The sequence below is a fragment of the Patagioenas fasciata genome, chromosome 19, assembly GCF_037038585.1.
Source record: "Patagioenas fasciata isolate bPatFas1 chromosome 19, bPatFas1.hap1, whole genome shotgun sequence".
NCBI classification, from domain to species: Eukaryota; Metazoa; Chordata; class Aves; order Columbiformes; family Columbidae; genus Patagioenas; species Patagioenas fasciata.
In genome coordinates, this window is record NC_092538.1 from 12,631,758 (window position 1) to 12,646,979 (window position 15,222).

Genomic DNA, 15,222 nt, shown 5'->3' on the forward strand with positions numbered 1-15,222 from the left:
AAAGACAATAGAACCATATTCAAATCCTTATGAAAACGTAACAAGTCACTAGGAGCAGCGTCAGGAGGACTCACCTTGATAGAAACCTTGGTGTCTTTATGAGCCAGTTTGAGAGCATTGTGAAACACTTTCAAGTCCTCCTCCAACGCCAAGGTCGCCGCTGGGAGCTTCTGCTGGTCATGTTCGATGTGCTCTGCCAGTTTCCCTGGAGAGTCTATGAAAATAAGCCTTTTGCTGCCTTTCAAACCTGTCAAGAGCCTTTCATGGTATTTGGTGTATTCTCTGACCCAAGAGTTACAGTTATAAATAAAAACTGCCGAGACATTTTCATAAGCAAAGCCTGGAAAAACTACAAACCATTTCGACAGAAAGTCTGTTTTAAAGCGATTACTGGGGCCAGCGTGTGTGAGGTCCACCACGATTTCGTATGGCTTTGCATAGTATGGCTTCAGAGTCAGCAGCACGTGGTATATCAACAGGTCTCCGTTGATCTGACCGGTCTTGAACCTGCAAGGACACCAGACAGACACTGTGGGGATTGCTTTTTAGACCCAGGTTACAAACATCTGAGCGGTGGATTATTGCACATTTCTTCCAGAAGCCCGAATTAAGACTGCGTATCCACAAACCTACTTTTCCAGAGGGTCTCACACTTGGTTTGCTATACGCTGCAGCACTCGGAGCGCTTCTCAGAACGGCCAGGCCCCTGAGCTCTACGGGGGATCTGCCCACTAAAAAGCTCTTTCTAGAGAAACATTCAGATAATACACAAATATTAAGAACCGTTTGTTCTCGTCTAATCCTCCTCTGAACTTGACGAGACTGGACAGCACACCTGCCCACACCAAGTCTCCAGAACCAGCACAGCAAACAAAAATCTACCGGGAAGCATGAACAACAAACCAAACTCAGCAGCGGCTGGTGAACACCGAAGGGATTTTGGATGCTGTTGCTGTGTCGAGCTGGCATTAACTCAGCTCTCCCAAGGCAAACAGGGGCTCTGGGAAGCGCAGGGGCCGCTGCCCGGCGAGGCGTGCGGGGCGCTGGAGCCCAGCACGGCTGAGATCGGCGCCGGAGCGCAGACACGGGGCTGCCCAAGAGACTGGTGGTTCTTTCCCTGCGTTACTTCCTGTTGCTCTGGGAGCTAATTTGGGCACGTCGGTGTTTTTCCCCCTCTAACGTGTCATGGTGCAGTTGGTGCGGAACGGAAGCGTGTCATCTCTGCGGTTTGACGTACCATTTCAGTTACAGATTTACTTTACAAATACCAGCATTGTCTCAATCTATGCCCACGGTAATGGCCGTTTGAATCCTGCGAGCAAATACACGCACGAAGAAATTTTATTTTTAAAGGACTAAATATCTGAAACGCCAAACTTCTCTTGACTACATCTCGGCAAGGTGAGTACGCACTTTCCTCTCCTATTCTAAGTTCCACTTCAAAGTTTCTTAGATTCTGTAGAAAATGATATACAGAAGTATTCTTGAAGATGTTCAAGTATCTCAAAAATAGTAAATATATTCTCTCCATCTGCATTAATGAAGCCGATATAACTTTTTAGTAATATTAAATGTTATTCCTAACCAGACTCCAAAGAATTAAGGGGACAGGGGTGGCTGCGCTGTGCTGACCCTGCTGGGCACCTGAACCCAGCGACCCCTGGGCACAAAGGCTCCAGCTAAAGAGAAACAGCGCAGCTCTCTGACCGGTTCCTTTGCTCTCCTGATCTTTAGCAAAGGCCGTAACAACATCAGTTTGTTTAAGAAAAGCACATCTGGCCCAGAACACCCCGACTGCCGCCGGACTTGCTGCGGCCGTGGCGGGAGGCGGCAGGACGGCGGCTCCAGGCACCAGCGGCGCGCTGGGCTGGATCCGTGCCGCACAGGCGGCTCAGCACAGGCGCCCAGCCCCGCGTGTCACGCAGACGCTCCGTGTGAAACGCTCTTTCGCTTCCAAGAAAAGGCTTTGCTGGTTTTGCCTTTTTCCGTTCTAAAGTACGGGACAAGGCAGCCCCCAGGCAACCTGCACCACACCGAGCTAGAACTGCAGTTTCTGTTCAAACTTAACAAGAAGGATCAATCTCAGAATGGAGCTTAACTTTAGGTGCACTGCAAAGTAAAAGACACGTGTATCTTCTGCTGCTCCTTTGCCACCTAAGGAGAGACCCGCGGTCTGTCCCGATCACATCAGCCCTTCCCTTCTGGAGAAAACCCTTCGGGTTCTGCCAGACAGACAAGTTCGCCCCTCTCATTTTCGGGAGTGAATCTATGAAGTTCTTTGGTGGGCACGCTAACTTTTGACTACGATAGAAGTGAACGTTGTCTGGGGAATAGCTTCAAGAACATACGTATTTATAAAATAGCAGTTACTTTGGGTCATTCTCTACAGTACTTACATCTGAACTACATGGAGTGTTCCCCCAGAGGGAACAGATTGTCTGCTAACAGTGCCAGGTGAAAGTGGACAAGGGGGGGGAAAAGAACCACGAGGGGTGGAGGCAGCAGCAACGGGACGGGACGGGACGGGACAGGACGGGGCAGGACGGGGCAGGACGGGGCAGGACGGGGCAGGACGGGGCAGGACGGGGCAGGACGGGGCAGGACGGGGCAGGACGGGGCAGGACGGGACCGGGCTCCACCACTGGGAGGTGATGGTCTCGGACTGACCTAACGATCAGTGTCCTGCCCTCCGGACACACACAACAGATACAAACTGGAATAGACAGATGTGAAACAGAACACACCAATGGTAAGATCGTTGGCTCAATTCTCTGCGGTGTTTTAAAGAAAGTGTCACAATCTGTAGCACGTTTGTGAGAACAATGTGTGAGAAGCACATCTGTGATAAATAACCTTCTGTATCAAAAATCAGAAAAAAGAGAGAACAAAGACTTTCCTGGGCATTTCTGAAATAGCGCAGAGAGCCGTGCTAAGACACATAAACAATTAAAATGAGTTACTGCTGTCACTCACGGAACATTTCAGACTAAAGCTCTTCACTCGATCACCTCCACAAGCGCGGTCGCCGTCCCACAGTCAGGGGAGCACGGGAAAGTACAAAGCAGTAATTTGTAAACTCTGCACGGTTTCTCGTTTCTGTGTAAAAGCAGAAGCGATGAACCCGGGCTGGAGCGCGGGCAGCTTCAAAGAGGAGGAACCCGCAGAGCCCGCGCCGCCGACAGGAAGCACTTTCCTTCTTCTCTTTGCTCCATGTTCCTTTTTCATCTTCATACATTCCCTATAAACCTCAAACTGTCAGGAGTTTGAGACAACCTCTTCTTGCAGAATCCCAAGTACTTGAACTCCTCCTCCTACATCCACTAAAAATGAGGTCAAGTTACATCTATTTTTCCATCCTCCCATTCTCTGAGAAATCAATTCAAAGCTCTACAAACAAGCATTTGCTAAACACACACCACGATTTGTGTTTCTGCAGGTGACTAAATATGAAGATGAAGACGAAGAGACGCAGTGAACCACACTTTGCCTTCCCTGCCATGATAATCTTCTCTCTGTGTCTGCCCGCAAGCGCAAACCACACCGATTATCCGAGCGCCACACGTGGAACCTGGAATCCCATCAGCCAAAATCTAAGTGGAAGCCAGAGCGCAACACCGGCCAACACAAATTCTCCTCTAAGCATCAGTTTCAACAACAACACGAGCAGAGTGGAGGCGCAGACAAGCACCCCGCAGCCCCCATCACCCGCCCCGGGCGCCGGAGCCGCGTCCGCCACCGCGGGACCGTGGAACCGCAGCGAACCCGGGGGGACGGGCAAAGAAACATGCGAAGACAACAAGTCTCTTATCCTCGTTTGCTTCATTATAATAGCAGCACTTGTGCTCATCTGCACCTTCTTATTTCTGTCGATGGTTGTAACAGCAAACAAAATGTCACACCTCAAAAAAACCGTGCAAGGAAAGCGCAGGCCCCGGAGCAACGGGGATATCGTGGCCACCAACAGCTTATGGCCAACTACGGCAGGAACGTGGCAGCGCACGCCGAGGGAGGCGGCCGGGGCCGAGCTGGTCATGCAGGAGTTAATAGCGGGGAGAGACGCTGCCGGCCAAAGGAAAACCCAAGACGAAACTTCTGAGAAGCTCACGAAAGAAACAGATAACGAGCAGGAAAACAAAGAACCAAAGTCACACAAGCCCATTTTAGCCAATTTTGTAGTTGAGATTTAATTCACCCACGGGTAAAACCCCGCCTTTGCCTTTTTGACATCATTAACATGAGGCAAAATCTTAGTTTTCAAGTAGCAATACAAACGGTGACACAGGAAAACTAAATTCAGATCTGCGGGGTTTTCCTTTTACGACAGCAGAACGCTGTAGGAACTTGCAGATCTACAAGGGAATAAGATTGTGTTAAACAGCTTTTTATAAATAGTGTATTTTTTATAAATAGACTGGTTTTACTCCTTTGACCGGAACTCACAGCAGCAGGAGCTGAACGGGGCAAAGCCAAAGGCCGGGAGCTTGCCCGCTCTCCGAGATCACCGGCAGGAGGAGAGGGAAGGCCCCTGGTCCCCGATGGCCCAGAAGGTGCTGCTGTGGGACAAGCAGAGCCCAGCCAAAACCTGGATGCAACTCAGGATCCACACCTTGTCTCTCTCAAAGTGCCCTCTCAGGTTCTCCCACCAAGAGCTTCTTAAACCAGCTCCACTGCTTTTCAACCAGATTGACATTTGAATCCTATTTATTGTGTTTCAACTTTGTGCACGAATAGATGAGTTTGTATCATATGTTAAAATATAAGAACTGTTTCAATTTGTTAACCCCAATAAACTGGCAACATCAGTTTTTAAATTCTTTATGTGATACTATTTCTCTAAGTCAAAATGTCACAAAAACGTTACACAAGGCATTACGGACATTACATTGTGACAGCTGCTGGGGGCGGTAAAGGGCGCTCTGACACTTACATCACGGAAACATCCATATGGAAACACACCCCACCCTGTCCTAACACAGCCAATGAGAACATGCCCAAAATGTCTTCAAAACCCACGACTTTTCGTTTCTTTATTCTCATAAAGCCCAGTTCTTCCCCATATTTCGGGGAGATGCCTGTGTCTGGTCCCACCGCAGTAGGGCTGTGTCACTCTAAGAGGACACGAGCAGGTTGTCACAAGCTGCTGGGGGTTAAGGAAGATCTGTCACCCCACGGTGCCCAGTGTCGAACCTCCCAGTGGCAAAGCCCGGAACACCCGGCACGCCTGCGGCAAACGCTGCGGCACACGGGGCGGCTGCGGGAGCTGGGAAGACCCCGGACATGAGACTGAGCCCTCGGTTCGCCTCCCAATCCATCACCCGCAAACCGGCCCGGAAGGGCGGGCAGGGCAGCCGCAGCAAAGCAGGAGCAGCCGCTGCTCATCGGAGCCAAGAGAGCACCGACCTCAGAAAAACGCAACTGCCTGCGTCAAAGTTGGGTTGTGTGGTAGGAGGATGAAGCTGGAAGGAGTCTGTGAGCTCAGCCCAGAGCTGGGGTCATTAGAAAGTACGTTCATTGGAGATGGGGAAAAAACCAAACCAACCAAAACAGCCTACAGGGCAAATTCCAATGAATCTGCCGTGAACCACGTACTCAGACCTCAGAGCTAAAAGGCAGGAGGTGCAACGCAGCACAGAAATAGAACGGGAGGACAGGGGATTACATCAGGCATTGTAAAACGTGAGGAGAAAGGCCAGGAAGAGTTAGGGTGAACCGCGACAGATTGGCGATGGCAACCTGGTACTGAGGGGACACGAGCTGAGGACATCTCACTCCGGGGCCAAAGCCAGCCAAGGGCAGGGCTGGGGATGCTGCATTGCAGCTGCCTTTTCCTTCCCCAAAATGACCACGAGCATACGAGGCAACAGCACAGGCGGTGCAAGCGCTAAAAAAGAATCTGAGAGCACAAAGGCGAGAATCCGAGCTGGCGCACGCTGCTCAGAGCCGGGACGGTGACAGCGTTTCCTTCCACCGGGCAGCCCTGCTAGGCGAAAATGCTCAAGAAGACCAAAGAAAGTAGTTTGGGTTACACCAATGGTGTGGGCAGGGCCAGACAGAGCTGCTCGGAGAGCACGGCGCCGGTAACGACGGCAGCGAGGGCCAGACCAACAGCGACACGGACAGCAGGGGCACAGGGCAAAATCTGTACCGATCTGCCTTTCAACGTAACTACGCAAACAAAGACGTGTGAGCAGGGCACCCTGTGCTCGGACGGCTTTCTGTGACCCCCTGCACCCAGCCGGGGGCTGCGGCTCCACCAGCGCTCGGGACAGCAAACCCACCCTGCTACGGAACCCTCAGCGAGACCCAAACCCAGTCCCAACCTGCCTAAGTTTTGACTCACACAGAATTAACTAGAACTATTCCCAAGAAAGAGGCAAACAAGTATCCATGAATTTCTACATAACGCACACATACCGGAGAAAAGCCACAAACGTTTAAAGATCTGGGTTCTATACAAACAGAGCTGAGAAGTTTGCTCCCAGAGCACGAGGCTGTGCAATAAGTCACTGATCTCACTGCCGCTTCCTGCAGCCGGGCGGTGGAAGCTCCTCCTGCCCCACGGAACGGGCTGTGGAAGCTCCTCCTGCCCCACGGAACGGGCTGTGGAAGCTCCTCCTGCCCCACGGAACGGGCTGTGGAAGCTCCTCCTGCCCCACGGAACGGGCTGTGGAAGCTCCTCCTGCCCCACGGAACGGGCTGTGGAAGCTCCTCCTGCCCCATGGAACGGGCTGTGGAAGCTCCTCCTGCCCCACAGAACAGGCTGTGGAAGCTCCTCCTGCCCCACAGAACAGGCTGTGGAAGCTCCTCCTGCCCCACAGAACCGGCTGTGGAAGCTCCTCCTGCCCCACAGAAGAGGCTGTGGAAGCTCCTCCTGCCCCACGGAAGGAGCTGCCTGCACCTCCACCCCGGCCGGGCCGCCTGCCCGGGGCTGCGGACCAGGAACAGCTGCTGGCTGGTGGAACACAAATGTGCAGGTAAGAGCCAGCTTCCGGGGGGAAAGGCTCTGTATTTGCATTATTTGATTTGAAATGCTGTACGTCTTGACTTGAGAGGCTGTTCAAAGCTCTCATTGAATGTCTGCATCTTAAAAGTATTGGGGTTCCAAACGCATTTGGTGTTGTTATGATGAACTATCACAAACGCTGTATCTAAGTATTAATTGACCGTATTTTGAAAAGAGGAGCAGAAAAAAGTTAAATTGAATGATTTTTACCCTTAACTGCTGCAGAGAGGCAATAACAGGAAATAAGGGTTTAAGAGAAACGGAAAGAGACTTTTACTTAGCTCTCAGCTTATTTCTATCAAAACCAACCGATTTTCCTTACTCTCGCCAACCCTGTTTGTCAATACTGCTGGGAGCAGTTCATATTTTGTTCCCGGTCCACAACCATTTACATGAGTGATCAAAGTTGGTATTTTGAAACACTCCGGACTTCTCTGCTGATGCTTTTTTCTGATAAGGTGAAAAAAGGTCTTAATAAGCAAGACATTCTCTTCAGAGTCTCTTAATTAGAACGATCAATAGTGTTGAAAATCTGCCTGTTGTTTGTAAAGTCGGTGACAAACCTGCTCATCATGGAATGGGAACAGACAGGGAATTTCAAACACTGAGTCTGATATTATTTTCACTATTACAGTATTAACATAAAATTGTCTGGAGTCAGTCAAGCGTAACTGCACAGCAAAAGCAGTTTTGAAGCTCATACGTTGTATTTCATCCCTGCTCCAGGACAGGACAGATCTAAAGAGGCTGCAGGAAAATGGTCGGAAACCAAGTCACCCTGGTTCTGTTCTATGGAGAAATCTGGAAGTCCCTTTCGGCAGCGCTGCCCCTGCAGGCTGCCATGAGCAGGAGGAACGCGGACACCAGCAGTGCCAGCGAGGACAGAGCTCCTCCGCACCCACGGCAAGAAACGGGGCTGATTTTAGCCAAGGCTGGGGTCACGGCAGCAGCCCCGTTCCCCGAGGCGTCCCCGGAGCCCAGCGACAGCAGCTGGGTGGCAGCTCTCATCATTGGCATCATTTTGACCAGTATGCTAATAGCCATTCTTATAATCGTGCTGTGGAAATGCTGCAAGAGGCCAGTTCCGGCTGATTCCAACTGGGCAGGGCGCTCTCCGTTTGCAGACGGAGACACACCAGACGTCTTCATGGACCCTGACCAGCCTACCAAGCGCTCATCGGTTTTATTTATGCTGCCTTGGAAACTGAAACAGGACACAAACTCACAGCAGGACCCCACTGCACCAGAGAAGCCCCCCAGCTGCTCCGGAGCCAGCGCTCCCCGGCCCAGCGCCGACCCACTGCCCTGCTCGGAACCCCCAACTGGGGCACCCAGCTCGGAACCCCTAACTGGGGTACCCTGCTCGGAACCCCTAACTGGGGCACCCACCTCGGAACCCCTGACCGGGGCACCCAGCTCCTGCGCTGCCCTTGTGGCCCCTGAGTCCCCAGACCTGCCACCTCCACCAGACTGGCTCAGGGACCCCGCTGAGGACCACGGTCCTGAGCCCAGCGAGGGCCAGGAGTGCCACTCGGGACCAGAGGAACCGCTGCCCCCGCCACCCGAGTCACCAAGCCAAGAGATGCACGAGCCACCGCCCCAGCTGCCACAGCCACAACTCCCTTTGTAGACGGCAAAACTGCTACTTCACTTTTTTCTTAAGTGAACTGTTCTTCAAACAACTAAAAAAAGAAGAAGCTGATGCAGGCAAGAACAGCGAGACCACAGCACGGGCATTTCCCCAGGGTTTTGTAACTTGAGCTTTCACAAAAGGGAACAACCTGCTTCTGCCTGACACAAATCATTTCGAAATCCAACCTGGGTTGTGCTCACCAGTTACCTGTAACTAGCGACCCGGCTTCTGGAGACCACAGCAAACAGCACACACCTGTGTGTGCCGGGATGCACAGGCTGGGGTGTGCACACCGGGATGTGCACACCTGTGTGTGCCGGGATGTGCACGCTGGGATGTGCACGCCCGTGTGTGCCAGGATGTGCACACCTGTGTGTGCCGGGATGTGCACGCCGGGATGTGCACGCCCGTGTGTGCCGGGATGTGCACGCCGGGATGTGCACGCCCGTGTGTGCCGGGATGCGCACGCCCGTGTGTGCCGGGATGCGCACGCCCGTGTGTGCCGGGATGCGCACGCCCGTGTGTGCCGGGATGCGCACGCCCGTGTGTGCCGGGATGCGCACGCCCGTGTGTGCCGGGATGCGCACGCCCGTGTGTGCCGGGATGCGCACGCCAGGCCCTGCAGCGACACCAGCGCAGCCGCAGAGGGCTGAGAGCTCCGCACACTGTTCTGCTGGGCTGCACAACTGAATGCAATGAATTCATGCCCATTTTAATAAAGCTTTCTAATTCAGAGATGTTTTGGTCACTTAAGGCACAACCGAGGATCTGCTCAGATGCAAAGCTCTGAATTCAAGCCCAAGTCTAAATGCCGCAACACGCACACATAGCATCCTTTGCACACAGGCCCATTTCCTACAGGCGACTGCACACAACGTGGTACCAAGGATGACAGGTACCCGAGACGCCCCCGACAGACCGCAGGTGTCGTTACTAACGGCTGTGAGGTTTCCTTTAGATCAAATATTGCCAAAACATTTGCTGGTGCAAAACCTGCAGTCACTTCACACTTTGCTTGGTACCGCAGAGAAAGGTGCAAGCAAACAGTCAATAGAGTGGTCACTAAGAGCTGAAACGGCTCCGAATGCCGGGAGTACAAAGGGCTTTCTTCTACCTAAACACTTTTGATTTTTATAGATAAAACAGAAACAGTTTGTAGAACACCCAAGCAAATAATTAGCAAAATTAGTTGTGCACTTTCACTAGTCTGTAACGTCCTAAAAGCTGAGCTATACTGTATGTGACGATATAGTGACAGCCTTACCTGAGGGGCAAAAAAGGGAGTCTTTTAAAATAATGAAAATATATTCTGGCAGTGTAGCTTTAAGAAGTTTAAGGTAGGAATCCTAAATTAGCATGAACCTTTATTACAGGAGGAGAGGTTAATCGAAGGTAAAAAAGAACACAACCTGACTTTTTAAGTAGGAACATTCAAATGGATTCAAAGCTCGGGCTCCAACAGCACCGGCGCTCGGCGCTGCTCCTGCAGGCGAGCGGGCACCCTGTGTTTCGATGCATTCACAGACCGTAAAAGGCAGCCAGGGAGAAGCTGAGCGGTTCACGTTGAAAAGCCCAGCTCCGCGGCGCTGCGCGGGCTGGCAGCGAGTGGAGGCGGCTCCGGCGCCGCAGTGCCCGGCAGGCACGGCCCGGCAGATCAGGTGGCTGCAGCGCCGGCGAGCGGCAGGCGATGCAGCTCGGGAGCCAGCGCAGGCTCCGCCAGCAACCGGAGCCGCTCTCCAGGACCAGACGACCTCTACGCCTCCATCTCGCACAGAAATGAGGTGCTGATACTGCAGGAGAGACTACGGTAAGTTTGTGGGGTTTGGTTTTCACCACAAAAACCCACTATAAAATTAGAGACAGAAATAAGAAGGAAATTATCAGTTGATGACAGATGCTTGCACCAGAAATTTGCTGCAGTGTCAGAGATTTTTTACTAACATTAATTCAGCTTTCAAACACATGTTTACCAGCTTTGAGAATGTAATTAGCACTATAACAAGGAAAAATAACACTGTGCATGTTAGTGTGATCGTGGAATTTGGGTTTCAGACTAAATTCTTAATGATTTAAGATGTGTTTGAACTGATCCTACTTAAGCAAATAGCATACATGTATGGGGGGGGATTGCTACATTGCTGCAGAGATTTGTAAAGCAGATCCAGTTGACAGCCATTTTTTCATCCGGTATAAAAGACCACATTATTCCAAACATAATATAGGCTTGAAAACACTAAAAACAAAAAGCAGACATTGTATAACGTTTGGAAGAGACTTGCGTTTTCGGAAGAAAGCCCTCATTTGAGCTGGAGGGGGAAAGGGAGATGAAAAAACAAGCCTCATTCTGCCAGACTACATGACAGGCTCTGAAGGGAGCTTTGTGAAGTCTCTCTTGAACAATTCTAAAAAGGACCGTGCCACAAAGGGGTTTATTGATATTTTTACTTAATTTCTCCTGCAAGTGGTCATTGCAGAGACAACCCTTACAGAGACGTAAAATAGATTGCACGGATTTAAAGGGTGTCGTTGTGATCTATTTATTTCCAGGCAGCAATGGAATACCAGATACTGAATACGTCTACCTGTCTGCTGGTCCTTCTGTGTTTCACACCCACCGCTCTGGGTGTTTGTCCTTCTGCCTGTACATGCTCAGGAAACGACAGGAACGTGGACTGCTCAGGCAGGAACTTCACTGTACTGCCACACGGACTCCAAGACAACATCACCTATTTAAACCTGTCCTTTAACCAGTTCGTAGATCTCGATCATCAGCTAACGAGATTCACCAATTTGAGGACCCTTGATATTTCAAATAATTGGCTCAAGAATGTTCCTGCTCATCTGCCCAAGTCCTTATGGGAATTATACGCCATAAACAACAACATTAAAGTTCTTCAGAAGCTCGACACAGCTTACCAGTGGAACCTCAGAGTGCTGGATGTTTCCAGGAATATGGTGGAGAGAGCTGTTCTGATCAACAACACGCTGAGCAGTCTCAAGTTTCTCAATCTCAGCAGCAACAAACTTTGGACAGTTCCAACCAACATGCCCTACAACATCGAGACGGTGGATCTATCCAGTAACTTCTTGTCCCAGATACTTCCAGGAACGCTGCTGAGACTGCACCGCCTTACAAGCCTCTACCTGCACAACAACAAGTTCACGTACGTTCCCGACAAGGCTTTTGACCAGCTCTTCCAGCTGCAGCTCATAACGCTGTACAACAACCCCTGGGCCTGCAGCGACGCACAAAACATCCCGTACTTGCTGAGATGGGTGCGGGGCACCGCTGCCGACGTGGTGGGGGCTCCCTGTGCTGCGCACGACGTGCTGTGGGCAGAGGCCACGCCAGCGCCCGCGGCTCCCGCGGCCACAGACCCCGGCCCCGTCATCAAAGGGGTGAAGGCAGCAGACAAAGCTGCTTCTCCAGCGGCGACCGAACCGAGCAAACTGGCAAAAATGCATAAACAATTCAAAGCTAAGGAGGTTTCTAGCTTGGCGACCTTCAGCCAAACCGTGCTGCTCGCCAGCACCGACCGAGCGCTGCTGCTGTACCCGGAGGCCCCGAGCGGGGCGGTGGGTTCTCAGGAGGCAGCAGCCACGCACACCATCCACCTCCAAGCCCCCGGCGGTGCCAACGCCAGCCTGGCGCGCCCCACGGCCCCGGCCACCACCCCCATGACCCTGAGCATCACCAGCGGAGTGCCCACAAACTACTCCCGGCTGCCTCGAAGCACAACTGCTACCTTACGGAAAGAGGAATCCACGACGAGTGTCGCCAACACCCGCGTGCCCTCCCGAGCAAGCACCCGCGAGATCTGTCTGGTGTACGCTGTGGTGCTCAAGGCAGTGGCGATGCGCATTGCCTAAGGGCTTGGGAGAGGTACTGAGCTCACTCCTGTGATACTCGGGTGGAGCTGAGACATCCAGGTCAGGTAACGAATCTAAATACAAGAAATTCAAAGTTCAGACACTGATCTAAAGACAACAACAAGTGCACACTAATGTCTTGATACTAAGCTGCTACTTATTTTAATGTCTTAATTGAGTAAAACTAACCTATGAGTTTGGTTTTTAAAATGTGCTTATTTTGTATTTAAATTTTTAATTTTACTTGCACAGAATAAAGCATCAGCATTTTAAGTACTGATTTTATGTATGATTTTGTCATTAAACAACTGGAAAAAATAGAAGGCCTGTATCATATCTGCATTGTCTTGCTTGACTTGCCAGGGAGCAATTCTTGTAACATAGCAGCAGATTCCCTGTAAGCTGTGACGACACGCAAAAGGGAGGGGGAAAATAAAGGAACTAAAGCTGGCTGTTTCACTACGCAGAAGTTATTCCTGAGAAAAATCGCTAGCATGTGTATCTATGTTTGCTTCATATGTATTAGGATATTTTAAATACGAAGAACAAGAGTTTTGAATTTAGGAATTCAATACGACAATGCCATGATGTCTGCTAAGAGGGTGTAAACTGCAACAGGGTGCAAATTCAGCACGGGAAAAGAGGCGGCGACAGCTCTTTGCGCTCCGTCTCGGCTTAGAGACCACGGGCGAGTTACTGCTCACTCTCCATATTAACAAAGATAAAAGCAGAGGCAAACACAAGATGTTCAATGCCATGACGTGCTCCAGCAACAGGGAGCTACCTACACCAGCCGGTGTAACGCAATTCATTTATCTCAAGCGACATCCAAAAATCTGAAGTGTTAATATATATTGCTTAAAAGAATATCGCACGTCGGCCAGAACGTATCAAAATACTACTGTTTGACCAGTAAAATGAAATATCAGCCAATTTCTAAGGCAAGTTACGTAAAAGATCAATGAAGCGATTAGTTGTCAAGCTGTCACTGGAACAATCCTTGAATCTTGTGACTTAAGACTGAATTCAGTCCATGGCATTGAACATGCCCAAATCTGTGCTTTATAGGGCGAGCATGAACGCAATTCTCCTCGGCACCTGCGCCACCAGCGAGCAGCGACAGTCGCACGCATGGTTCTGTCCTCTCTAGGAAAATAGCGAAGTTATGTGGCCAAGGTACCTGATATACTACAGATGAAGTTTTGCAAACAGCATGAAATGAAAACTGAAGAACAAGTTAATTGAAAAGTATTATTCACTTAATATTACAAATCTCTATAGAATATTTTCCACTCATTTCAGGCTGTTTAATTTCTCGTTACTGTAGCACGAAGGTGCTGCAAAGCCAGCGAAGCTCCCGCGGAGCCTGGAGCGCGGGCTCGGCCAGGGCTGGAGCGCCCGCTCCACCGCCACCACAGACACCACCACTTCCCAACTGCAAACAGGATTTCTACAACCGGACGTTTGTTTTCGTTTCTAACAGTAAATGTTGCACAACGAATTTGTACAGTTATTTCATTGGCATTTCAGTAAAAATAAAGTTATGTTTGTATTGAACCAAATTGGTGGCAGTGCTTCTTTTCAAATAAGCACAGTGATATCACTGATCAGATAATGTTGTATTATGCAAGCCTATTTCAAAGAGGCCTTTGGTTCAATCTTCACGTCTTACAGGGGAAATTTATTATTAAATCAAATTATATTATTTTGATACTGATGCATCCCTAATATTGTTTATTAATGAGCTGATAACAGTAACATAGAGCCTTCCCTTCCCCTTCCTACCCTTTAGAACCTGTAAATCCCTCTGGCGTTTCTCTCCGCTAGGCAAGGCAGCTCTTCCTCCCTGTATTAAAACCGGCCCTGCCTGCCCCTCTTTGGCCACTCAGAGCATTCGCACTGACAGCATCAACCTCCGGTGTGCAGAACGGGGTGTTTCCACGGACCCTCTCGCTCAGGCGGTTCCATCCCACACAGCCGAAAGCAGCTTCGCTCCCAGCAGACGGGGACCACAACCCGCGGTGCTGGGACGGAGCCGCCCGGGCTGCGGAAACTGCGCAAACACTACAGGCGTCTTTGCCGAAGAATTCAATACAGGATGCCAAATTCTACCGGACGCAAAAAACCTACGTGGAATCAACTGTAAATGCTCTGAGAATGTTTCACCTCTAATGAGAGCATTCGGTGAACAGCAACCCCACGAAAAACACTGTTTGCCAGAGTTTGCTGGGGGAAGACTCTAAGTCCCCACACTGAATGACTTGCTACCCAGACTTCAAAGACTTCAGCATTCTCATGAAAGCCGGGAAGTGGAAATGGGGTTGTGGAGTGTTCGAAATTCATGTACAGGACTGGGAAATCAGGAAACAACCAAAAAAAGAATTAGAACCCGAAGGCAGAAGGGGCTGCGGAGCAGCGGCCGTGCCCAGCGCCGGGCAGGGACGGGGACGGGGCCGGGGCCGGGGCCGCGCGCTCACACCGCGCTCAGGGCAGCCCCAAGGCCAGCTCGCCCTGTGCTTCTCTGGAGAGAAATGAGTTGGTAAGGGAGTGAGGAGGAGGCAGGGAAACGTGGGAGCTGTGCACCTGTTGCTTGGCAACAGTGCACTGAAGTCGAAATAAAACGATAGGCACGGATGTGAACACGGCAGTATCGCCGGGGTTGTTTTAAACACGCTGGTCATTTGGTCCATGATAAATATAGAATTATCCACCCTCC

At 50.7% G+C, this 15,222-nt stretch overlaps 4 protein-coding genes across 5 annotated transcripts in view; 3 read left to right on the forward strand and 1 right to left on the reverse strand.

Moving 5' to 3' along the window:
* NF1 (neurofibromin 1) overlaps positions 1 to 15,222 on the reverse strand; it is a 69,328-nt gene that overhangs the window by 20,485 nt on the left and 33,621 nt on the right. For both annotated transcript variants that reach the window (XM_065852986.2, XM_065852984.2), the window contains one exon: positions 75 to 507. In XM_065852986.2, the coding sequence (XP_065709058.1) occupies positions 75 to 507 (433 nt within the window). The remainder of the gene's footprint in view (positions 1 to 74; positions 508 to 15,222) is intronic.
* EVI2A (ecotropic viral integration site 2A) lies at positions 1,128 to 4,793 on the forward strand. The gene is made up of 2 exons (XM_065853318.2): positions 1,128 to 1,401; positions 3,437 to 4,793. Exon 2 carries the CDS (start codon positions 3,447 to 3,449, stop codon positions 4,185 to 4,187), a length of 741 nt encoding a protein of 246 aa, XP_065709390.1. The 5' UTR covers positions 1,128 to 1,401; positions 3,437 to 3,446; the 3' UTR covers positions 4,188 to 4,793.
* Positions 5,649 to 9,144, forward strand: EVI2B (ecotropic viral integration site 2B). The gene is made up of 2 exons (XM_065853357.2): positions 5,649 to 6,974; positions 7,730 to 9,144. The coding sequence occupies exon 2, from the start codon at positions 7,761 to 7,763 to the stop codon at positions 8,631 to 8,633; it is 873 nt and encodes a 290-aa protein (XP_065709429.1). The 5' UTR covers positions 5,649 to 6,974; positions 7,730 to 7,760; the 3' UTR covers positions 8,634 to 9,144.
* On the forward strand, positions 9,195 to 12,623 carry OMG (oligodendrocyte myelin glycoprotein). Its single transcript, XM_065853245.2, has 2 exons — positions 9,195 to 10,443; positions 11,184 to 12,623. Exon 2 carries the CDS (start codon positions 11,190 to 11,192, stop codon positions 12,504 to 12,506), a length of 1,317 nt encoding a protein of 438 aa, XP_065709317.1. The 5' UTR covers positions 9,195 to 10,443; positions 11,184 to 11,189; the 3' UTR covers positions 12,507 to 12,623.